This window comes from Mastomys coucha, unplaced genomic scaffold (genome assembly GCF_008632895.1).
Source record: "Mastomys coucha isolate ucsf_1 unplaced genomic scaffold, UCSF_Mcou_1 pScaffold8, whole genome shotgun sequence".
NCBI classification, from domain to species: Eukaryota; Metazoa; Chordata; class Mammalia; order Rodentia; family Muridae; genus Mastomys; species Mastomys coucha.
The window spans coordinates 58,564,289-58,589,303 of NW_022196914.1; the positions used below are offsets into that span (position 1 = coordinate 58,564,289).

At 42.0% G+C, this 25,015-nt stretch overlaps 1 protein-coding gene across 4 annotated transcripts in view; it reads right to left on the minus strand.

The window, feature by feature from the left end:
* Positions 1-25,015, minus strand: part of Arhgef28 (Rho guanine nucleotide exchange factor 28) — a 302,649-nt gene that overhangs the window by 28,575 nt on the left and 249,059 nt on the right. For 3 of the 4 annotated variants that reach the window (XM_031359805.1, XM_031359806.1, XM_031359807.1), the window contains 10 exons: positions 24,174-24,250; positions 19,516-19,694; positions 18,452-18,543; positions 17,305-17,487; positions 15,245-15,376; positions 11,975-12,075; positions 9,245-9,283; positions 9,097-9,144; positions 3,422-3,907; positions 2,026-2,320 (listed from right to left, as the gene is read on the minus strand). In XM_031359805.1, coding sequence (XP_031215665.1) covers positions 2,026-2,320; positions 3,422-3,907; positions 9,097-9,144; positions 9,245-9,283; positions 11,975-12,075; positions 15,245-15,376; positions 17,305-17,487; positions 18,452-18,543; positions 19,516-19,694; positions 24,174-24,250 — 1,632 coding nt within the window. Of the gene's footprint in view, positions 1-2,025; positions 2,321-3,421; positions 3,908-9,096; positions 9,145-9,244; positions 9,284-11,974; positions 12,076-12,995; positions 14,016-15,244; positions 15,377-17,304; positions 17,488-18,451; positions 18,544-19,515; positions 19,695-24,173; positions 24,251-25,015 lie in introns of those variants that run through there. The other variant, XM_031359808.1, reaches the window with a different exon arrangement.

The following is a 25,015-nucleotide window of genomic DNA, read 5'->3' on the forward strand; positions in this document are numbered from 1 at the left end:
TTTTTCATTCCATTGTTCTCTCTCTTCCTGTTTTTTGACTGTCTTCTCTCTCATCCAGAAGTTACTTCTCATGATAAGCAAACAGGTTTTGACTAGTACAAGTTCGGCAGTAAACAGATCTGACCTGGCTCCTATTTCCAAGCCCCAGGATGTTCCTGAGAGATCCAGGCTAAAGTTGACCTTCCTCCCTCTGGTCAATGCCCTGAAAGTCTTTGGTCTCCACTGGACATATGATTGATTTCTTAAGCAAAAAGTCAATTTTCTCAGCATTTCGATTGACTCCATCTAACACTTTCTATGCCCAGAGAACGGCTTTGTGTCTAATCACTTTTCATTTCCTTCATACATTTTTCTGTCTGCCACAAGCATCCTGCCAAATGTTTCAGAGCTTGAGACAGTAAGGCCCGAGGTGAGAGAAAATGATACCCAAGGAGCAAGAAGAACATTTCTAAACAAAAGACGAGTGTGGTTTGACTCAAATGGAGTTTTCAAATTATACCAATACCAGCATGCAAAACCACACCGACAATAGCACATAAAACAGTGTGCATAGCAAATTAATGAGTCAACACAGCGAGGCAGCATGCGCCCTGCAGCAACATCCGGAACCTGGACTCCACAGGACTGAATTCCAAGATAATATACGAGAGGGGTTTCTATTTTCTAAATTTTGTTTGACCCTCTACTTTTTAGTTCAAAGTACTCCATCATACTTAATTTTGTTTTTAATTTAACACGATGTTTTTAAGAAGAAGTATTTCATTCTCTCCAAGAGAACGCTACAGTAGTGACTAAGCGGTGTCACGAGTCAGCCAGGGCTAAGACTCAGTGTTCCCAGGATCAGTCATAAATCAACTCACGGGCAGTGTCAGAATGACTGCTCCCTAATTGGAAGGAACCGAATGCCTTTAAAACTTTTTGTTGCTGAAAAATGATCCTCCCAACTGACAAACTAAGAATATATGTTAAGCCCGGAAACAAATCTGTGTCCAGTTCTAAAGATCGCTATAACTCCTGATTGTTTTATGTTTCTGAAACATTGCACGGTGGGTGATTTATTTCCTATCCATGTGGCCAGCCATTTGTTTATGTGATTGCATACCATCTGTTTTTCTGAAGGGAGGTTTCAAGTTCTTCTAATTCCCTACCTCCCATCCCAGGGAAAACAATTCAAAATGGACAGAGATTTCAATCATTTGGATTCACATGGAGTTGGAAACCCTAGCTGCCCTTCCTTTATATTTGGCAAATGCTTTAATGGGGTTAGCAAATTGTGTTCTTACGAGGTACTTATGGGGAGACAACACCTTTTTTTACAATGACAAATGATGTTAACAGTTTCATTCTGAGTGTTTAAGAGTGCAACAGCAGACTTCGCAAATGTTACAGGAAACCGCCCAGATAGACAATAAAGTCCCGCCACGAATCCTGTCCATACCTTTTATTTCTGAGCGTCAACCAAGACACACATCAAGACGTGGCAGGGTCTAACTACAGAGAAGAATAAATATCAAGGTGTACCACTTTTAAGTGGAGATCATTCAGCCCACTGGCCTAAAAAATGCTGTTGGTCATGCCTATTGAACACACTAAGCCCCTGCTTCTCAATCCTCCTGTTTCTTCAACCCTTTAATAGAGTTCCTTATGGTGTGTTGACCCCCAACCATAAGATTATTTTTGTTGCTACTTCATAACTGTAATTTTGTTATTGTTATGAATTGTAATGCAAACATTTGTGGGTTTTGATGGCCTTAGATGATCCCTGTGAAAGGGTCATTCGAGCCCCCAAAAGGGTCACAACCCACAGGTTGAGAACCATTGTTCTAAGCCCTACCACAAGGCCTCATTTATTTAGATACTTAGAAGTGCAGGGGGCTCAGGCTTCCCAAAGAAACCTCCAACCCATTGCTACCACCATTCCTAAGCTATACTTACTGGGGTTCATTGACTCTACTGAGGAGCCAACCACTCAGAGAACCAATTTCACATGGACATCATACAGAAGATGTGTAAAGAATTAATTACCATTTTTACAAGACTCCTTGCTGTTTTCTTGGAGAACAGGTCTCTGATGGCCTGGCCCTGTTGTCCAGAGTTCAGAGTTGACATCAGAAGACTGAGAAACGTCTATCTTCAGTTCTGTTTGACTCTCACTAGTCCTTGCCAAATCAAAATGAGACCCACCCAGGAGGTGAGCATCCCACGGGACAACTGATGGGTTTGGTTTATTGGACGTGTTAAGTGACATGTGTACAAAAGCTTCATTGATGAAAAGTGAACTTTCATGACACAAACTCTCAGCTCGATTAAGTTCCGTTACCTGTATAAAGAAATACAGAAAAACACAGTAATTTCTTTAGCCATTTAAACAAGTTTCATAAAGTATTAATTTATCCCATAAGCCTGAAAACTCTTGTTCTAGAAATCACGAATTTAATAAAAATGAGGTTAGGAAGAAATCTACCATTTACTCTCCTCCCAACCCTTCTAAATGAGCTAGAACAAGAAACTCCAATTAGCTATGCACAATGTATCTTACTTTTTTAAAAAAATCGGCAGAGTTCTATGCCACCAGAGAATCTCCACTTTATTTTAATCAAAGCAATCAGTGTCTCCACATTTGCTATATAAAAAGGTTGAAAAGGTATCCTTCAACGCACAAGAAACTTGCAATAAATGTAATTTAGCAGACTGGAAGGGGAAATCAGATGCAACATAGTTCTTTCTTATAAGCCTGTTAACTTTTGACAGCTTTATGCAGCACTATCAATAAAAACACACATGCAGCGCAGAGTGCAGAAACCCTGCCCAGACAAATGGAATTGTCACACAATGTTAAAATGGATGCAGAGGGAACAGGGGTCTTCTAAAATGGTTTTACCCACTCGGTCCTTCATCAGGGCAGTTCATGATAACTTTTTAGTAAAATGGATTTTGAACTCACTATATCCAACTTTCAAGGAGCAAATAAACTTCCTACATCAGTTGTTCAGCTCAATACTTACACATGAAGAACTAAATGATCTATAAAAACACACGTGCCACACAATATGATAGGTTATTATTAGTCTATCAAAACAGATCATTTATAATGAGTCCTTCAAATACCAAGAAACCAGCATGCTCACAATGGATGTGCCTCCAGGTCCCCCCCACCCTTACCATTATCTTATTGGGCCAACTCCATCCTTCTTTTAGGGTAAGGGTGTCTCGGAGCACATAGCTCCTTCCCCCACAAAAAGCCTGGGACCTTAAATTTTCTGTATTTCAAGTCAAGAAACATATGAATTAGTTTCAATATTGGCTCTCTTCACCCCTCCCCTCCAAAAAAAACTAAGACACTTTTGTGAGCTCTTTCACAAGAACCAGGAACACAGATGTTTGAGTAAGTCTAGGGTAGACAGGGCTAAGGTACACCTACCTCCTTGCTCCCTGGAGAGAAGACGGCTGGGAGGCTCCGTTGGCGACTATGCTTACTGTGGCCCAGAAGACCCTGCTGGACACGCATCCTCTGTCTCTCCCTCTCCACCATCCGCTGGCCCTCCCGCAGCCTCTCTAGGCTCTGCTGGTACTCCTGGAGTTGGTGGTCCAGCTCGCTACGATGGCGCAGCAGCAATTCCTCCTGTGACTGGCACTCACGTTCCCGAGCCTGCAGCCAGCTCTCTTGGGCTTCCTGCTCACGCTGTTGCTGGTCGCATGTGCGGTGCCAGCGCCGCTGCTCCTGCTGGAACTGGTGCTGAAGTTTGTGGATGTTGGCCAGCTCTTCACGCTGCTTTTCCAGGTAGCGGGATTTCTCCTGGTCTTGCAAGGGACCACCTCGGAAGGAGTGGCTCAGGGCCAAGCTCTCCCGCTGCTGTAGAACCAGCTTGTGAATCTCAATGTGGCTGTCCTGGATGGTCAAGGCAGCCTGAGAAGATGGGGGTGATTGAGAAGAGGTCAAATGAGTAAATACAGACCTGTGTTACATATGATGTGGTAATGGGACCCCAAACACTATGGGTTAGAGGCTTGGTGGTCTGCCTTAAAGCTGGTGAGAGAAGGCATAACCTTTAGGAGATAGGTTTAGGAGATAGTCATGTAGAAGGGGGGGTGCGGTTCGTGTATGCGTGTGCGCATGAGTGCGTGTGCATGAGTGCGTGTCCATCCTGGAAGGGGATACGGGGATCCAGCCCTTCCCTTTCTTTGTATCTTGAAGTGAATAGCTCTGTCTAACTAGCATCCACACCTCAAAGTTCTGCTTTCCCCAGAGCAGTGGCACCAAGTGTCCGTGTACTGAAACCAGGAGCCAACGTCAACTTTTCCTCTTCTAGCTTGTTATTGGGTACTTTGTCAATACGACACAAAGCTAGCACAGCTTGTGTACTGTTTCCCTCTTGCTCAGGAATATTTCTAAAACATGGAATGCTTGCTGGATTATTTTTGTGTCCTGCTCCTTCCCAACTTAGATCCAAGGCACTTTGAGCTTGGGAATAGGCCTGTCTACATTTCCTAACAATATGACTTTAGGATTTATACAGGAAAGAAATAATATATACAATAAATATCACTGGTCGTTCCCATCTAAGAGCATTTGGTTCGATGACTCCAGTGGACAGTCAAAGCTGTTGATGCTCAAGTCCTTAATTGAAATGGCTTTCCAGTAAGACATAACCTACCCACACCCCCACCCCACTCCCAACTCTTGGAATTGCCTCTAGATTGTTTGCAACACCTAATGTGCCACCTATACATCACTTCATTCACATGGGGAGGGTGAAAGCCAATTGCTTTCCTGAACCTTCTGGAACTGCTTTTTCCATCTTTTCTATCCAAGGTTGGTTAAGTTTCAACCTAGGATAAAAACCTCACAGCTACAGAGGGTTGATTGTTCTCATTCTTGCTTTTGGAGAAGTGACTGGCTGCTGGATGTTGGGTTGTATTTAAGTCACTCCTTTGGGTATAAACTTAGTGTGTAAATTCACCACACTCTGAATTCTTGTTCTATTCTCATTCTCCTTCTGAGGCCCCCCAGCCAATCATTTGTGGGAATTTAAGAATCTATATAAACACAGTAGTATCCTTTATTTGAGTCCCAAATCAGAAATTATTTGAGCTTTATATCTTGCTGAAATCATGAAGACATAAAAATAAAAGTCAACTATTTGGAGACTTTTGGCAAATACTCTTTTTTATAAAAGTCAACTATTTGGAGACTTTTGGCAAATACTCTTTTTATAACATAATGCCTTGGAATTGCAGTTAATGCCGTTTTTTTTTTTGTTTGTTTGTTTGTTTGTTTGTTTGTTTGTTTAGGAGCTATGGAAGTGGGTGGAACTAGTCTCCTTACTGCTAGGTTTTAGCATTAGAGTGAGAAGGTCTTACAAAAAATAAATCTAAGCTTAAAGTCATTGTTTACTGGATTGCTAACAAGTAGGCAGCTACAGTTAAAGAAAAATAGGGACTCTAGATACCAGCAGACATAACTGAACATTAGCAAACTATTTTGAGTCATAGGATCTGACTATGAAGAACTTAGCAACATCACAGGAAAGAATTACCAGGAACAAAAAGAAGTCAGTAAAATGAAACACAACAAACCCATAGTGAATAGTCTTGGAAGCTTTTAATTTTGAATGTTCCCATTTAAAGTGCAAGAATGTACAGAAGGAACACATTGCAAAGAGACACACACTGGATATAAACGTAGGGCTTGACTCTGAACAAGAAGTCATTACCACTCTAAGGATAAATTCAAATCTTTGCTTCCTAAGACATTTTCAAATTGCCTGTGTAACACGCACCCTGGGAAGATGGGGATCTGTCCATTGGTATGTGTGATCAGCAATTTTCTGTATTTCTGAAAGTTCACAAACTAAGATGTTTTAAATTCATACTTGCTTTGGAATGAGACTCGAAAATGTATTCACCAGGGCCTTTTGAAATAAAATTTGTATTTTTAAATTTGAAAATTAATTGAAAAAAAAATGCATGGTCTCTCTTGATGAATGACTTTGGAAAGCTGTTATTAGAAAAGCAATGGCCGTCGTGGAGAATGGGCACTAACCACTGTGGCCTTTAAACATGGGATAATTAGCATTAATAAACCACTGGTACCCTGACGGCTTGAAACATACTGTAGGTGCTACCACTACTTAATACCCTAGACTTCAAGGTTATCCAAACAATAAAGCCAGCAAACCCCCTATTTTGCATGCCAAAACAAATAGGCATTAGCTCCGTATGAGGATTGCTTATGTCTGCTTGAGATTGGGATAAGGTAGTTTTCTTCCCTCTCACAAGCATGCACTGCAGACTAGATACTGATTTCCACATTTAACTTTACATTCAGGAATTCTTAATTCACTCTCATTTCACATATTTGGGTCCTTTCCCTTTCCAGCCTGTCTACACTTTTCTAATGCTCGTATAGGGACTAATTGTCATTTTCAGACAATGGCTAAAAGTTCAGCTTCTAAAGAGAGGACCACACCACGAAACAGAAATATTTCAGAGCCCATATCCTAAGACCAGCTCAGGGAATCTATTGGAGACATTGCTATTTCCTATTTGTAGTCAACACAGTGGTTCCTAATCTTCCCAAGGCTGTGACTCCCTCACCTTGTGGTGACCCCCAACCATAAAGTTACTTTTGTTCCTACTTCATCTGTAATTTTGCTACTGTTATGAATCGTAATGTAAATACCCGTCTTTCTCTGATGGTCTTAAGCAATCCCTGTGAAAAGGTCACCAAGGTGTCATGACCCACAGGTTGAGAACCAATGACGTCATGTATTGCAAAACTGGGGTCAGTAGGCTGGTGACCTCTTCTGAAGCAAAGGTGCACCTAGGACTGCACTTAGAGATGAACAACAACAACACAAATGACTCCACATCTTCTCACCAGGCAACATGATTCAGGATGCTCTATGTTTATAGCCCCTGCCAGTTTAATAGACTTTTTAAAGCCCAAAGCTTCTCAATTGGCATCTAAAAGACAGCTTGTTTGTTTCACATGATCAATGGATCTCTCAGATCCCCTATCTTACAATACCTTACATAAGACAGTAAATGCATCGCCACATGATATGAATAAGATAAGAAGCTTACTGTTACCACAGTTTGTTAACATGGTTTCAGATGGAGACATGGCCAAGTTGTAGTCCATGTACCACATGTATCCCAGAGTAGCTCTGAATGCATCCCAACACATCTGTAGATCACAATGCTATATCACCATGCCAAAAAGTTAAATAACCCTGTATCTACCCAAAGCAATGATCCAAGAAAATTCAATTGATAAAATTATTGAAAAATAGTCATAGTACTACTTTTTTCAAACTTTCTACATGAAATATTCCAGAGAATCTATGGGAAATTTTATTAAAACAAAAACTTAAGTTAAATGAGTTGACTGAAAAAAAATACACAAAACCAATATCTTTTATTCACATCCATAACTGGATAAGCATAGACATATGTTTTTTAATTTATAGAGTATCTGTATGAAGACAATTATAAAGCTTCAGCATAACCTAAAATAAGAAGGGACTGACTGTGTTCTTAGACAGGACTGGTCAGAGGAGAAGCACAAGGTCTTTTCCACTCATAAATATAATGCCATTTTAATCTAGGACACTGGACAGAGTGATCTATAAACCTTGTAACATATGCAAATTATGTAGAAAATTCTAAGAGGGAAGTAGTGTTGCCAAATACTCAAATGCAATCCAAAGCTTTCATAACTTTGGGATGCTGCTGGTACTGGAGCAAGAACAGGCATGGGATTGATAATGCTTAAGAGAAAGTTTTCTTACTGTCAAAATATACAGAAGAAAACATCTAATGTCGCCATGACTCTGTTTTCTGCTCCAAATTTAGACTTAACTTTCCTTTAACATCCCTAAGGTATAAACTATGAGCTATGAAAGTCTAGTGGGAAACTGAGAGGCCATGTTTGGTCCTGGTAAGAAGTAAAGAAGTACACATTAAAGTAATCTGAGAGCTTGCTCCACTTTTAAATTGTGGAGGGGCAGGGAGGAAAAAGAAAAAGAGATAACTGATTAATTTTGGCAGTTTACTAAAATTGCAAAAAGGCAACTATAGTAATTTTAACCCATGGAAACATTCAGCTTTGGTTAAAAATGCTTACTATAAAGATGTTGATATTTTGTGCTATCAATAACACAAATATAAATAATTGGGACTGAATTCTATAGACTTGAATACTGTACATACATTAACAATCATGCTGTATATAATTGACGCCATGGAAAGATGTAAGTTGCCAATGTGTAACATGGAACAGTCTAAACTCTAAAGGGATACACACAACATGGCAACCACTGTCTTATTAGTTGTTTGTTTGATTAAAAAAAAAAATTATCATGGTCTACAGAATGAGTTCCAGGACAGCCAGGGATATATAGAGAAACCCTGTCTCGAAAAACCAAAAAAAAAAAAAAAAAAAAAAATTCTACACTGTAACTATTGTCTTGATAGCATTAAAAATTTCTAACCACAGAAAGCACACTGGGTGCACTGGTAGCTTCTTTAGTGTGTATCATCTGAGGGATGGATTACACAGTACAGTACACTGCTAGTGTGATTTCTATGCCTTCCTTCAGAGGTAACAAGCCACTAGTAGGAGGCTCAGTGGCCCATTTGGTTTTGAGTGATGAGCAAACAAAAGCACAGAGGAGCATGCAAATTATTTAGTGGTTCTTCACAAAGGCCTAAGGCCAGATGTGGAGGTGACACACATTTAGGTGAAAATTTTAGCTTTCACCAGAAAACACGAAGTCATGCTGCACTCACTTAAGTGCTTCACTGTGCCAGACCCGAGTAGATTCATTGCTATTATTGAGAGACATGAACAGCTTTATGGTTTCTGAGAAGAATCGGGTAAAATGTGGCAGTGCCGTGCTGCCTCGTGATTAGAAAACCAGGTGAACTCAGCTCCTCTGGCGGAGTGACAGAGTGACGCCTGGGGTGTGGGGGGTTGGCACTCTTCTAGGATGACTTAGAACCTTTCAAATGTTCTAATTTCTGAGGTCTGGAAATCATCAACATACATTAAAAGAAACATTCACAAGGTTGAAATTTCAGGAGAGTCGTTACCTGAAGGCTGTAGAGGAGACGTGTTAAATTCTGTATCGCTTGTATAATCTGAGGGTATAAAAAAGATTACATGTGTCAAATTCTTGAAAAGCTTCCTTAGGTACAATTTGAGAAAGGCTGGTATATGTTTAAAGCATGTGAAGCTCACCTCTGACTGTGAAGAACCTGAAAAACTTCTATATTCCACCTAAAATACATAAAAACACAAGAAAATGAACACCCACCCGACTTTTGAAAGCTATCAAGTATTCCTGATATATGAGCTTCCCTGTCTAAACTCCATCCCCTCACCTACAGGAACTATCTCCTCCTAGGCTGGAGAACTAAGCAGCCATTTGACAATACTCATCCAAACTCAGAGATGTGTGGCAACTCTTTCCCAACCATCCCTTAATATGGCATAGATGATGGTAAAGAAACTCCAGGAGAGGCTGCTGCACCTTGTTCTCTGGAAGCTACAGAACATCACAGGGACTCTAGCTCCCTGATGTCAATGTTGGAGAATCATGATACCCAAGTAGCTGGTGGTTAGAGAGAGACTGGCCCCAGGAAAGCGCTTAGTTGGTGTCCTCCAGATCCCATCTCAATTAATCACCAGCCAGCGCCAAACCCATAAGTGAGGCCAGAGGACACTGGCCATCTTCTCCTTGGGGATGGGGCCTATGCCTCAGACTTTGTCTCTTTCACACCACTGAACATCAGGGAATATGTAAATACTGAAAGCTCTACTTTCCAAAATTGAAGTAAGCATTTGTTTATGTGTTGTCTGTCTTCTCTCATTAGTAAACCAATGAATAGTAAGATTTTATGCACTTAATATTACACCTGCAGACCTAAGGATGGCGCTTCACATTGTAAGGGACACTCAACAAATAAATGACTCTAAGTTGTACTTGCTCGCATTCTCTCAAGTAAGTAGCAACGAACGCTACAAACTCCACACTTTATGAAATAGGAAAGCATCCATTTCCCTAGCCTCTAAGCCTCCTGTATGATGCTTGCTTTTGTCTGAGCACACGTCATGTTAAGCACTAAAGAAAGTCAACCATGGTTCACCTTGTTGCCTAAGGGAGGCACTTAGTTTAAGCTGGTGCTGAGTGAGCCCAATCTCCTTTTCCTTCTTATTGTCAGTACAGATTGTGTTGCTAATCAGCCCCTTATCAGGGAAGGGACAAAGGTAGGAGGGAGAGATGTGATGTCAGTTCTTTAGAACTCTGCCCAGGTGTACAGAAGACACCAGGACTGAGCACTCTGGTTTGGTAGTGATGCTCTTGCAGTTCTTATGAGCCCTTCTTGGCCCATCCACTGCGTTTGTGGAAAACGAAAACAAAAACAAAAACACAAAAACAAAAAACAAACACTAAACCATGATATTTCCAAAGGTTATGTTCTACAAAGAAGCAGACAGGTTCTTTGTGCTACATTTGCTTTCCTTACTGCTTGAATCTCTGAGTTTTGGAAGACACAAGAAATGTGTACATCGGCTTTTTAGTGGACCTCATGTGCCACCTGGTGGTTCTGCTGCATAACTACAGTTGATCGTTGAGAGAATTTCTACCCTTGGCTTATTGTTTTTAATTCTTTCAGAGTTTTGTTTTAACCTAATCTTTTTAAAGATGCCGGTGCCAAGGCATCCACCATATACTTGCTAAAGTTTTAGCCAAGTGATCTTCTTATATATCTGTCTATTTCCAGTCTCAAAAAAGGCCCCAGCAAGTGTCAGATTTTCCAGGGGTTAATAGAAAGAGAAACCTGAACTCACTTCCCCACCTGTAACTGAGTCAGGAGCAGGAGTCAAGCCATCTGCTGTGTAGAATTAAGCTGCCATCAGCCAATTATCTTTCCTCCCTAGAAACCTAGGAGCAATTGAAAGCTACTCGCTTCATGCTTCAAAGTGAGGATCACACAGAAAAGCAGGGACCATCTACGACAAACTAGTTCCACGCTTACAGTTAGAGTGAGTAGAGTAAGATCCTGTATTCATAGATTAACTTGGGCCTCTGAACTTTGCAAATGAATACTAGATCAGAGCTGACTTTTCTGTGAAATTCTGAAAGCCAGACTTGGTTCTGTCCTATGTCACATATCTGGAAAACATGCAAAGGTAAGATATTGCATCTATAACATACATATACCGTAGTCCCACACTGGTGCACATTAATACTTGGTAATGGAGCTAAATCAATGCTAGACAAAGTAAAAACTCTTGACCTGACTCCCCACCTCCCAAGAGCACAGGGTTAATCCTCCCCTGCTTGTGAAATCACACACATGAAGCTAATAGGAAGCCGTATGCATATGATTTCTACAGAGAGAGTTACAACCTAAATATATCAAGAATCAGAGAACACCGTGGCACAGGCAAAAAGGTGGTTATGTGGATTCCCAGTCTGCGAGAGGAAGGTGGGATACAGGTGAAGAGCGGAGGATCACAGCAGAGAACAGAAGCAAGACCATCCCAAAGTGGAAATCAGTTCAGCTCCAAGGGCGCCATCTGATGGTGAAGCATCCCAATGCCGGGGCTGCCTCTCGAACAGAGGCTTGCCAGAAGTAGTGAGGAAAAGCAAAGGTTGGCAGGCAGAAAGTAAGCCGGAAGTCAGAGAGCGCAGACACACATATACACGTGAGGGTTTTCAAGCTTTTTGTTTTTGCTTTTAATAACTTTTCAGTTGTCTTTGTAACACTTACATGATATAGAAAAAACACGAAACATTTGAAGAAGAAATAGTTTAGAAAGTTTCAATATAGATATTTAAATAAATCAGAAACAATTCAGAAAAAGTATTTTCAATTCACTTACTGCCTGACAGCTGAAGGTACTTTGTAAACAAAGCAATAGGTTCTGGCTACTAGCAAGTTGGTTAACAATGAACAATACCTTCTCCCCTGCATCAGAGACCGCCAAGTCGGTTACCACACCCTGGAGCCCAGGATCCATATCCCAACAGCCTCTTCCTTCTGTCCCTTCTGTGACTAATGCTGGAAGCGCGCCATTGAGACAGAAACAAAAAGGACAACATCAAACATCAACCGGCCAATTAGGTTCTTCTGTACACAACCGAAGCACACTTCAAAAAAGAAGTATCACGAGATAATACATACTGAATGCTCCTATGGGGGGCGCTAAGAGATCGCAAGAAAGCCCGTAGTCCCTGCCCTCATGGAGCTTACAGGCTAACAGCTACCAAGCAGCATCCTTTGCCTCCTGCTGTTTTAATTGTGCTTCTTTCTTGGGCTCATGTGTCCATGTGATGTTTGTGGTACCAAGTCTACATCTCGCTTTCATTTAATAGGAAAAAGCTTCCTGGGAAAGAAGTAATTTAAAACAGGTGCCCAGTGGAATAAAAGCAAGGTCTCTTGGCAGACCCAGGTCCATAAAAGGCTCCCTCGTGGCCAGTACAAGAGCAGCAGCTGATGGACAGGGTTTAGAAGGCAGGTCCAGAGGCAAAAGGGAAACTGTTCTAAGAAGGCTGGAGGCAGCTAGTGCTTTATGGTTTCAGAGTCATAAAAACCGAGAGCCTGCCTCAGTTTCTCCTCATTTCCAGCTTTGCTCACATTTCCCACTTAAGCTTTAACACTGTGATACTGTACATTTGACCTAGGAGAACACAGAAACCGGTCCAGAGATGTTAAGTACCAAATACAAATTTATCTTTACCAGTGAAACCTCAGTCGGCAGGATTTCATCATTTCTTTATGGATTTCAGTTAAAACTTAGGCTATGTTCACCTTTTACTGATTCAAACCAGGCTTCTCAAAGCTGGGACACACACACACACACACACACACACACACACACACACACACACTTCATTGGAGCAATATCTGACCAGGACCCTGACCAAACTACTCATTTTGTGATGTTTATAAACTTCTTTTAAAAAATATGGTGTCATTACACATCTTTATTCATAACAAGGGGCTGCCCTTTTCTCTTGGTTTAAATTTCAAAAATCACTTGGATCATCATTAGAAAATAACAGCTGTCCAGGATTCCAAAGGCCTCTTCTAAACCACAGTTTTGTGTGAGTGGGAACCATTTTGAATGAACCAAGTGAAAAGCCAAGGTCACTGGGTGCAAGCTGAGTTCTTCTTAGGCAATAACGTTCGAGGGACAATTTACAGCAACGTTTCCTAAATCCTAAAAAGATGCTCAAGCCATTTCCAAACAGGGAGCCGGTCTGCTCCTCTTCCCCACGTCCTCGCATTAACAGTTAAATGGTAGAGGAAGCTGAATATGGAGCCGAGCACAGCAAGAAGGCTGGAGCTTTCAAAAGCTTCTGGACCCCCAGGTATAGCCTCAGGGTGGGCAACAGGGTCTCCGCTGGACTGACCATTCTAGAAAGTAGATTACAATAGTCTCCTTTGGTAAGTATACTTGGTGAGCTTGGCTTGTAAGCTCAGACTGACATGGGCTTGCTTCACCAAGCCCCTCCCTGAAGCCCACTGCAAAGCCATTCTGATCCCATGCCTTCCTTGAGGAATGGCTTTCTGCCCTTAACAACTGTCTAAAGAGACCAAACTCTCAGAGTACCACGTTCCAAACCTAGCCAAAATGGACAGCCTCTGGCATATGGGCTCACCACACGCCTCCCGGACTGATCCTAATGGCAGGCTGTTCTAGGTCTAGCAAATGGGTGTCCCTTCGGAAGGCTCCGAAGAGTAGATTCTGACAGGGAGAACCCTCATTGCCCTGCCTGGAGGGAGGAGGGGACCTGGCAAGTGCTCCCGACAGCTGCAGGGGCACAGTGGAGCCTCCCAGCTGTCCCTCGGGCGGGGCTGAGAGCAGCATACCCCCAGTATTTTTAGAGAGCACATCCTCTATGGCGTAATGAGGCTCTTCTAAAGGAAATCACCCAGAGCAGCACAACTCCCATGGTGAAACTGGCCGCTCGAAATGAAAAACATATGTGCACATTCTGAAAATAGAAAGCCAGGATTAAATAAAGCAGAATTTGAGAGGGGAAAATAATTTTGGGTGCTTGTAATAAAACAAAACAAAAAAAATGAACATAACTAAAAAGTTATACTGCTTCTAGGCATTCTACTGAAGCAAGGGATTTGTTAAAGAAATTCTAAAACAGCATGCCCGTGGTAGCACACACCTATAATCCTTGCACTTGGGAAGATCAGAAATTCAAGAATTCAAGGCCATTCTCAACTACAATAGTAAATTTAAGGCCGATGTGAGAGCCACATGGGACCATGTCTCAAAAAATAATAATAATAATAATAAAAAGCAGCTATTGCAGACATTTTCTTTCCGAGTAATGTCTTTACCATCTTCACATGGAAAATATACTCTTTATACTCTTAGCATCCTTTTTTTGAATTTAGCTTAAAACTATCCATAAAACAGCATAATTGGGCTCTAAGACATTGCTAAGCTCATTAGCCACCTTATTATTTTAAAAATAGATTGACAGCTGGGTATGCTGGTGTACACCTGTAAGTTCAGTACTTCTGAGGCAGGAGGATCATAAACTGAGATCTTCTCAAAATTCAGAATATATTCCCACATGAAGAAGAATCTCTGGGAGGGCTGAGGGTGTAGCTCAGTGGTAGACTGCTTGCCTAGTATGTTCGAGGCCTTGGGTTCTATCATCCCGGGAGCATGAAAACCACAAAAGAATTGCTTGGCAAGTGTGTCTGTAATAATGCCACCAAACCTGGAGCTCACGTGTGCCTGTGTATGTCACCGGGGGAGGGAAGCTTTCTAGCTTCCTGAATCGTGATTCCTAAGTTGATGCTGAGAAGATTATACTCAAAAACTTGTTCGCTTAATGGACTGCAGAGGCCCTTTGAAAAAGGTTTGGAAGTCCTTTCAAAAAGTCATCCAAGAAGTCATGAACCTCTAGGCAGGGTATGAGTCAAGGAAGATGCAGGGCTTAGCCAGAGGACAGAACAGTACAGCCTACCGATATAAGTCTTTTTCTTGAAATACAAGTGCCATTAATTGTCACTATAATATCTATTTATGGCCAGCATGGTTATTCTCAAGTTTTGTTTTTTGTTTTTGTTTTTCTAATTACAAAAATTACATTAAATTCCCCTGAAATCAGGTAGTTACTGCTTTTGTTTTATCTGACCACTGTGTACACTAGGGGCTGTGCGCAGGCTCTCAGCCAAGGTCTGCACTGTCACTTACAAGCAGTCGGTGACGCTGGTAATTCCTGTGTACTGGGTGTGTCAATCAGGACGGCCCCTTCAAGGCCTTCTTCAGATGACTGGCTTACATCACCCATCTTTGAAGACTTCACAGCAACTTGCAAACTCTCAGCTAAGAAGGAAGAAAATAAAACTAAATTTAAGCAATAAATAGACAGGAGATAGTTTAGTTTACCAGGCATGTCCAACCTGTAACAGGGTGGGGGGCTGCATGTACCCCAGGCTATAATGAATAAAACTCGATGCAAAACTGTAAACTTACTTAAAACATTACGAGATTGCTTTGTGGATTAATTAATCTGATTGAAACTCTGCCATGTGGTTCTTGAGCATGAACCTTGTAGACAACAATGTGTTGCAACACAATGACCAAAGATTAGATATTGTGATCAACCAAAAGTTGATAAATCACATTTGGTCAGCAACTGTTATTATACAACCCAGAGAACTAAAATTTGGTTTTACTTTTCTTTTTTTTCCTCCTAAAAGAGCACTTCAGGTAGACCACGCTGGTCTCAAACACCCTATGTAGCTGAGGATAATCCTGAACACTTGGCCCTCCTGCCTTTATCTTTCAAGTGCTGGGATTCCAGGTGTGTGCCACCATTACCAGTTTCTATGACACTGCACTATATCCCCAGCCTGCCTTCATAATTATAAAAGTTGTATAAACACATGTTCACAAACACATAAACCTACATTCCCCAAAAGGCTGTGACCTACAAAGACTAAAATACTTACATCTGGCTGCTTACAAAAAAATTGCACAGCCCTGAAGTCTACACCAATTGATAGCAGCATCCTTTTGCATAGAGAATTTAACATAATTTTTAAAAATCCATTGTATAAAATATCTCAAATGTAGCTTTCAGTAAATTAGTATACTGAAAACCTTCCTGTAATTCAGTGAATATACATTACACCATTGGGTATTAGAATTTTAAACATTGTTACTAAGATATTAGCCATTCCTCAAAGAAGTGTTTCTTCAAACTTGCTTTTAATGACGTACAGTCCCACCTGTGCTCTGGTCCCCTTGGGAACTACTACCCCCTCGAAAGAAACCATGTTTACTTACATAAAGGAGTCCCAGCTAGCATGTGGAATATGTCAAGGACCTTGTAATTATTTCTAAAGCATCCTCCACACATTTAGACCGCATTTGGGTCAGAGATCGACTTGCTGAGCATCCACTGTGGCTATTTGATGACTAAGCATGGGAACTTCAAAGAGAAGGGGGAAATGCCACTGGCAGCTATGGCCACACAGAGGCGCAGAAGAGCAACAATCTCTACTGGGACTGGGAAGACGTTCCTAAAGGGGTGGCCACAGAGCAGACCTAGAAGGCGACAGGATTCAAGAGGAGAAGGGGAAGGGAAATGGCAGTCCGGCAGAGCAAGGGGGCTTTTCCAAGTGTGCACTCACCGTCTTTATTTAGACAGTGATGTCCCCACCCTGACAAGAATCCCTGCAGTCAGGTATGGACCAGTGACCCAGCATCTGCGGGCCACAAGGTGCCTCCACTGCTGTGGTTCCTCCAGAGTGGCAGAGCCCACCAGTGTGTCCTGGCTCCTGGAACAAAAGCCAATGGCCTTCAAGCCCAGAATTAGGGAAGATTTGATAGAGAGATGGAAGTGGAAGCCACTGGCTAAGTCTAAGAGCAGGTGATTGGCTCCATGAACACTTTCATCCTGGATGCCATCAGCCTCCTCCACTTTATGTCCCAAACACGTCCCAAATCTGCCTACTATGCTGCTTCTGTTGCCAATGGCCCTGACCATCGAATGTAAATATATCCACTCCCTCTCAAGGACTCTATGATTCTCCACTTGTGTGTATTTTTCCTCATAGCACTTCATACTTACAATCTGACAAACATTTCTTTATCTTTGAAATTTCTGGAACATAGATTCTATGAGAGTAAGTATTGTTTCATCTGGCTACACCTTCGGCACCAGGGCCACCATGCATAAATTGTAATAGGGACCCAGTAAACTCATTCTCAGTCCATCAAACCAAATCATTTCCAGGGCAACTTGCCTTCTTTCAGGGCCGCTGCAAGCAGGGAGGCTGCCTGGGGAGGCTCTCCGGGGTCAGGCTTGATGAGCAGATGGGGTTCTAGGTGGACATCCTCAAAGCCACTTAGTTCCCCAAGTTCAGCGTAGATGTGCAGCTTTTCTTCCAAGTATGTGCAAATCTGTTGGTCTTGGTTACTGAGTATTTCTGTGGAATAGTATTCATCAGATGTTATGGTGAGCCTGGCTACAAAACTTAATGTGCAAATCAAGTTAGGAGGACAAGGCGCCATGATTTAGCAAGCAGCCTAGCCCAACACTTTTAGTGGGTGGGAAAGACTCAGATTCAAATCCTGATGCCTTCACTCATGACTGCAACCTCCTGCAAGTGACTTAACATCTCTCCCATCCTGAACTGCCCTTGATAAATAAATGTACCTTTTCCAAATTCCAGAAAACCTCGCAAAGCTATTTTCTGTTCATGGGGACATCTTTCTATTAAGACTGAATACCCAGCTCAGGAAAGAGAATTGAGGCAGCCTTCTCTGGAGCAAGTGAAGGCTCCCAGAGGTGAAGAGCGCAGGGCTGAGCAGCCTCAGTCTCCTCAGTCTTCGTCAAAGCCAAAGCTAGTTTATGGTTCTGCTTCTAAACATCTAGTTTCTATGACATCTCTGCCTGCATCAATTTTTACCTGACTTTAGTGTGCCACAGGAGTCATAAGGCCTAGAGACTCTAACTAGCACCAAATCCAAAGAGTCCCTGCTTCAGCTAGTTACAAGGGAGTTGGGGAGCAGACAGAAAATTTTTACAGACCTCCCTGAGTGACTCTTAACGTAAGGCCTGGAGTTGAGAATTGGTAAGATAAACACACTCATTGGCTTCACAGTGCCCCCAGCCCTGCCTGTTGAACTCTTTGTCCAGTTCTGGAGGCTAACCATAGCAGAAAGTCCATTTTTCACCAGCACCATATGGCCCACAGTTATTGCCTCATGTGTGTTACATGAATTTGCATGAGTATCTGAGTCACTTGTACCATGTCTGTTGACGGTGGTTTTGGTGAAGGGTGGGCGGTGTGGACCTCGGGTGCACACAGTTAGCCAGTGTCATCACCTTCACTAATGACATCACGATTTTCCCAACACTCAAGACCACAGCCAGAGCTGCACACACACCTTGACATTGCTGAATCTTGGCCACTCTAGCTTCAGCTTTCCGCCTTTCTTCATCAGACTCGCTTGTCCTTCCTCCTTCCTCTTCTGGACAACTTTAAAAGACAACAGTCAAGGCATCACTGAAACCAGTTTCAAGGATTTCTAAGCTTATTAGAAAAATATGGAAACTTAGCAAGAGAAAAAAAGGAACAAAGAGAATTCATTGTTCCTCCCTTTCAAGAAGTTAGTTTTCTTGAGTACTCACATGCTACAACATATATTCAAAGTCTCTATAGGATAGTTCAAATATCCCAACCCCTACAACCACCACTACCATCACCAGCAGCAGCAACAGTGGTATTATATCATTCAGTGCAACAAAGATAACAACATTTTTGGTTTTATACCATTATGAAACTCCTCTTGATGGATCTAGAATAGAAGGATTATGGGACACATAGTATACTTCCAAATTGGGTAGATGTGGTAGAGCCAGGAGCAACTTACAGAATTTCAAGCTTATCCAACTAACCAAGTTACCAGTGATAACTCCCACCCTCGCCCCTCAGTTATCAAAACTATCTTTGCCCAAGTAACAAGCAAGCAATGCATTGACTGAGAAAACTGAAATTTGCCAGGCATTTATTTGAATGGTTCCTCAGGCACACAGAGAAACAGACAACATGGTCCCTGCTCTCAAGGAGCTTCCAGTCTACAGAGACACAGACATACCTACATGTAAAATGTAACAACTACAGGAAATAGATGGCCGGAGCCAAATCAGTGCCTGAGAAAGTGGATGTGGCCGCATCTTAGGTACAACAGAGAGCACCTGGACTGGAGAGGTCTTCATGAAGCAGGTGAGCAGGAGCCACACCAAAGCACACAGGTAGAGTGGGAAGGCACGGCATGCAGGGAGGCATGCAGAGGGCAGAGCTGCAGGTGACATGCTACGGCAGGCAGGGACAAAGGTCAGGGAGCAGGCAATTCTGGCTGAGGCAAAGTTTTCATGCAGGGAAGATATGATTAGAATGTGTTCCCCAACTGAACAAGGGCATCCCATAGATGAAGGGCAGCAAAGTTACCTTTCTACTGCCTGCTGGATCCGCCTCATCCAGTTATTCCGTTCCTCCTTGGAATTGGTGTGGATTTCGTACATCTCGGGACCAGCTGACGAAGCACTGATCAGAAACATGCCTCTCTCCTCGTTGGCAACTTCTCTAGCAATAAGCTTCTGAAGGGAAATAACTGAAGGCTTCTGGTCCTGCAAGAGTTAAGAGGGTGTACAGGTGAACCTGCACTGTTTCTAAACCAAGAGTTACTTGGAACCCAAGAGCCACAGAAAGCAACAGGATTCGGGAGACTCTGTCTCCCTCGTCAGCCTTTCAGAAGAGCTTTGCAAGTTCAGAAAGTCTCCAACAGAGAGCAAAAAGGATATCACATTGGCTCTCCCCTGGCAATGACAGTGTTTGGCACCATCAGCTGAAGAAAGCACTCAATGTAGGAGCAGGTAGAAGGTGTTTCTTACCTCAAACCAAAGCAGATGGAGAATGAGGACTGAGGGGCATAATTATCCTTAGGGTTGGCAGGTTTAGAGCCTGAGAAGATGGTTCAGTGGTTAACAGCAAATGCTAGTTTTGCAGAGGACCTGAGTTTGGTCCCCAGTACCTACATTGGGTAGCTCAAAACCACCTGTAACTACAGCTTCAGGAAATATGATACCTTCTTCTGGCTGCTGTACTAGATTTATACACAGAGAGATGCAGATTTAAAAAAATTTTTTTTTAACTTTTGTAATTTCAAAGAGCAATGTTAAAAAGATCAGAGGGTGAAGAAAAAAATGAAACTACTGTGGTTGAAAAATGGTATATCTGACATTACAATAAGATTGTGAAGGATGGGGACCTGGAAGCCATTGGATTTGGCAATAATTAGAAGACCATGATAGAAACAGAACCCTAGGAAATAAGGTCAGCAAATAAAATGTAGAAATGGGCTAACAAGATCCAAGAGTCCTTAGGCAACACGAGCCTCTGCTGCCCAAGCCTTACAGATCTCAGCCCCATAACTCCTGCCTCTCTACCTTGGGTGGCTCTTCCTCACCATCCAGATGAACACTTGGTGAGCAGGTCTGGCCCTAACACACCTTCTTAACACCAGGCATATTGTCTTGCACAGAATAGGCATGCCATTGATGTCTGCAAAATGGATTGAACACAATTCCATCTGAGGGAAACTGGGAAAAAAAGTCTAAGATTTGGTGTACATGGTATAAAGAAGTAATTTCTACCAACATTTACTGTGGTCTTGCAGTGTCTTCAAGCTACGCCCTAGAGCCTCACAGTTGACAATGTTAATAGTCCCACACCTGGCTCACTAGCATGGTTAAAAGAAGGGCCAAAAGAATGTCTGCAGAATGAGAAGCTACGTGGGAGTATGGAATCTGCTTTGGTCTGCGGTTCTCACCACTGTCTACAGAGCTGGCTGCAGCATATGGTTTTGTTTCTCCCTTGTGGACTGAGTGAAGCCTTTATCCACAGTTTGTTATTCCATATTCTCCACTAGTGACTTCTCAGTGCTGGCTTGCCTGCCTTCCCAGCATTGCATAGTTATTCTGTATTTGGTGTTATTGGCCAAGGCATCTCTGGAGTGGTTTTCATGTTTTCCAGAGCAGTGGGGGAAGGGAGGAGATCATGATGAAACAGACTACTGGTCTACCCAGTCTCATGTTTGGCCTCTGGAAATGGAAGATAAATGGATTTTAAAGAAGATTTTGAATCCTGCCCTCTATAATAGAGAGGTCCTCTAAGTATTATTAAAATCCCTCTTAGTATGGGAGAGCTATGTTTCAGCTTCCTTTTTCTATATATAAAAATGAGTATATTAAAATGTAACATGGGGTTTGAGTTGCTTCATATGAAATAATGTGAAAATATTATTAATGGGTTAGTGCTCCAGAGAAAGGGAGGTGGTGGCAAGATGTTTCAAAAGTGAAGAATAAATAAAGGGTAGGAAGGAAATTAATTAAATCCATGCCAACCAGAAGGTATCAAGGGCATGCTTGTCATCATCCATATTAGCTACATAAATACTAGTGATAAACAAGATTCAACATCTCCAGGAATGAGGGCAACCTGTCAGCTCTGAACAGATGTCACACTCTGATGATGCAAGGGCCTAATGCAGTCTGCAGGGATATTTTGTTTGTATCATAGCATTTTAAGGCCGTTGTTGTGGTGGTATGGTGGTTACCAACATCTGTGGGTAGGAATTTCCACCTTTTAGAAATCCTCTAGAGCTGGAGGTGCTTAGTAGAAACAGAAGACTTGCTCTCCTGGAGCATCTCCTCATCTCATTTATAAACATCAGCTGTGGCTCAGTAAGCATGATCACCCTGACATTAGGCATGCACTCACTAGGTGAGGACAATCCCTACCGCTTGCCACTGTCCTTGTCACACTCACTGCCAACTTCATTTACATCCCTGCCCAATCTCTACAGACATCTGAATTGGAAGCCATCTCCTTCTGATAAATGGGAGTGGGAAAAGAGAGGCTACCTCCAGCCCAACTGTTACCCCATCTCCACTGGTGTGTGTGATTCCACTGAGGCACAAAGTCCTCAAATTTTAAATTTAACTCAGGGATGAACATGTTCATGTTCTCTTTTCTACTGTTTCAATGCTGAAATTGCCTTCTTCAATAGTCAAGAGAGTCATCCTAGATGCAATATTCTAGGAAGTAGGTATTCCAACTTTATTCTAGATCCCATTTCTAGCTAGCTGAATGATTTTTTTAAATTATGTTGGATTTGGAGAGATGGCTCAGAGGTAAAGAACATTAAATCTTTCAGAGGATTCAGAGTTTGGTTTCCAGAACCCATGCCAGGTTGCTCATAAACATCCATAACTCTGGCTCCAGGTGATCTGACACCTTTTTCTGGTCTCTGAGGGTACATGCACACACACACACACATACACACACACACACACACACACACACACACACACACACACACGGCAGAACTTGCCTGTAATGACAGTATTTTCTATTCTTATTGCTCTCAGATACTTCTGATAGTTTCCAAATTCATCCTGTCTTCTATGTACACAAGATAAGGACCTATTTAAGATTTTTTTCTTCTGGGCAAAGGGAATGAAGAATCTCACCTTCATTTCTAGTGGATCCTGTGGGTCCTAGTATGAGGACAAATTTCTAAATATTATAGTGGGAACTAGGAAATGCAGACGTGGTAGACTCTGCGCTAATGATTCAATTCCCTTAGACAATCACTATAAGAGATTTATGAGACAGGGCTGCCATCAGATAAATGTAAGAAGCAAGCATGTGAGCTAAAAGTAGGTTATACTTGACTCTCAAAAGGTAAGAGAAAACTTTCTCCTTTGCTCTTCAATATCACCTTTATGAAGGTATATTCACCTCTTTTCAGGTATTTGGATCTAAAAAAGATCTTTTCTATAGTGATATGGTGTGAAAATTTCTCTTCAGCTTGGCCCCCAACATCCCATAGGTTAATTTCAATGATTCCAACTTCCTGGGGTTTCCTCTGTGTTCTTTCAGAGTTTCCCAGGTACTGGCATGGGGAGACTAGTAGACAAAGTGGGAAGATTTCTTAGTGAAATCTGTAATAGATAAAGTACAAATAGGTCACAGGAACACGGGAGTGTAAGGCTCCATGCTATCCTCTGCTGTAGTCAGCATCAGGGTGCTGATGAGAGGGAAGAAGAAGCCGCTCAGAGTGTGGGTAGGCAGGTTCCAGCCCCTCCCTCTCATATCCAATCACTGGTCAGACATGCTTTTTTTGCATTCTTTGGACAGTAAAGAACACTTTATTAAAACTTTGAATTTTCCAAAATTTTCATTTTTTTTGGAGTAATATTGTGCTAATAATGGTAGGACATGAACAGCCTATCACTGGGCGCATACTAAGAACTACATGAGCACTGTGTCCTGGCTTCTCTCTAGCAGAACATGATGCCTCATGACACCCACAAGGAGTTAACTGTGACGTTTTTTCCTCCTCTGTCCCCTTAGAAGAAAGGCTGTGTATGATATGCTATACAGTACTAGTTTTCAGTGGTGGGCTAAAGTCTAATTATGTGGGAACAGTGAGAATGAGCTACATACCACAAAAGGAAGGGATACAAGAATGACCAACGTCATTAGAAGCAGCGATGGTAGGACTGAGGGTCTTCTTTAAGCCAGAGGCTATAGTTCAGAGGGAAAACATTTTGTAGTGTGAAAAATGTCCTAGCACTAAGAAAGATGAAAAAATACTTTCCATAAGGAACCGTGGTGTTCTCTTGTTTGAAAGAAGGGGTATTATCTGGTAGCTTACAGATGAGGCTAGCAAATGGCATAGCAAGAGGACCATCTGGCAGAAAAAGAGAGAAAGATGCTGGAAATGACCTATGCCCAACACTGATACCTCAGTTGCCAGAGCTGAGCACAGGTAGACAGTCAGGAGGGAGGTACTCGAGGCCCTGAGAGCAGTGTCTGTTCACCATCAAGGCTGAAGTATTGCAATATTTTCAACTGATTAAACTACCTGCTGCACCAGCTATGAAATCTGCTGTAGCAGTGGGGACATAATATGCACATATCCCTGCCAAGCAACATTTGTTTGTTTGCTTGTTTGTCTTAAAATTAGGAAGATTAGGCTTTGTTGAAGGAAATACAGCACTAACTAGGAAAAAATGTGCACTACAAGGTCATATACTTACAACAGCTGCAAAGATGTATTTCTGGTCTTTTTCTTGTAAGAACAGCAGCACATCAGTTAGAAGCAGAGCCAGGATGTCTTCAAAGACAGAACACAACAGTATTAACGAAGGAAACCACAGTCTAGATGTTTACCAGCTATTTTAATTTCACTATTGACATTTAAACTGGTTTAACAAAAATGAAAGACGGTGAAACTTTTACTTAAAAAAACCTTTCATTCTGATAGCTAAGATCTATCATAAATAAAATGCATAGAAATCTATTTAAGTGTGTATTTTTTTAATATTGGCACTATAGGTAAACTATAGGATTATAATAAGAGGTGAATCTCTAGAAAATGTTTAAGAGCACAGTTTTCAAAATGAAAGAAAAAATATCCTACATAAAAAGGCCCTGAGATGGAAAGGATGTATATGTGCAATCCCAGGACGTAGGAGGCTGAGGTCAGAGGAGTATGAGTTTGAGGCCAGCCTGAGTTACATAACAAGACCTCATGTCAGCAAGCGCCCAAGCCTCCCCTCTATGAAAGGAGGTCCTAAGAGACCGGAGCATGCCCTTGCCTTTAGGAGGAAATGTAGCTAATTAAAAATGTAAGGGAGCGATGGGCATAGTGGTGGTACATGCCTTTAATCCCAGCACTCGGGAGGCAGAGGCAGGTGGATCTTTGCAAGTTCAAAATCAGCTTGGTCTACAGAGTGAGTTCTAGGACAGCCAGGAATACACAGAGAAACCCTTTCTTGGAAAAAAAATGTAAGGGAGCAGCTTCCACATCAAGTGACAGAGCCAAACCTGCTCTAAGTCTGAGTGACACTTGACTTTCTTTTTTTTTTTTTTTTTTTTT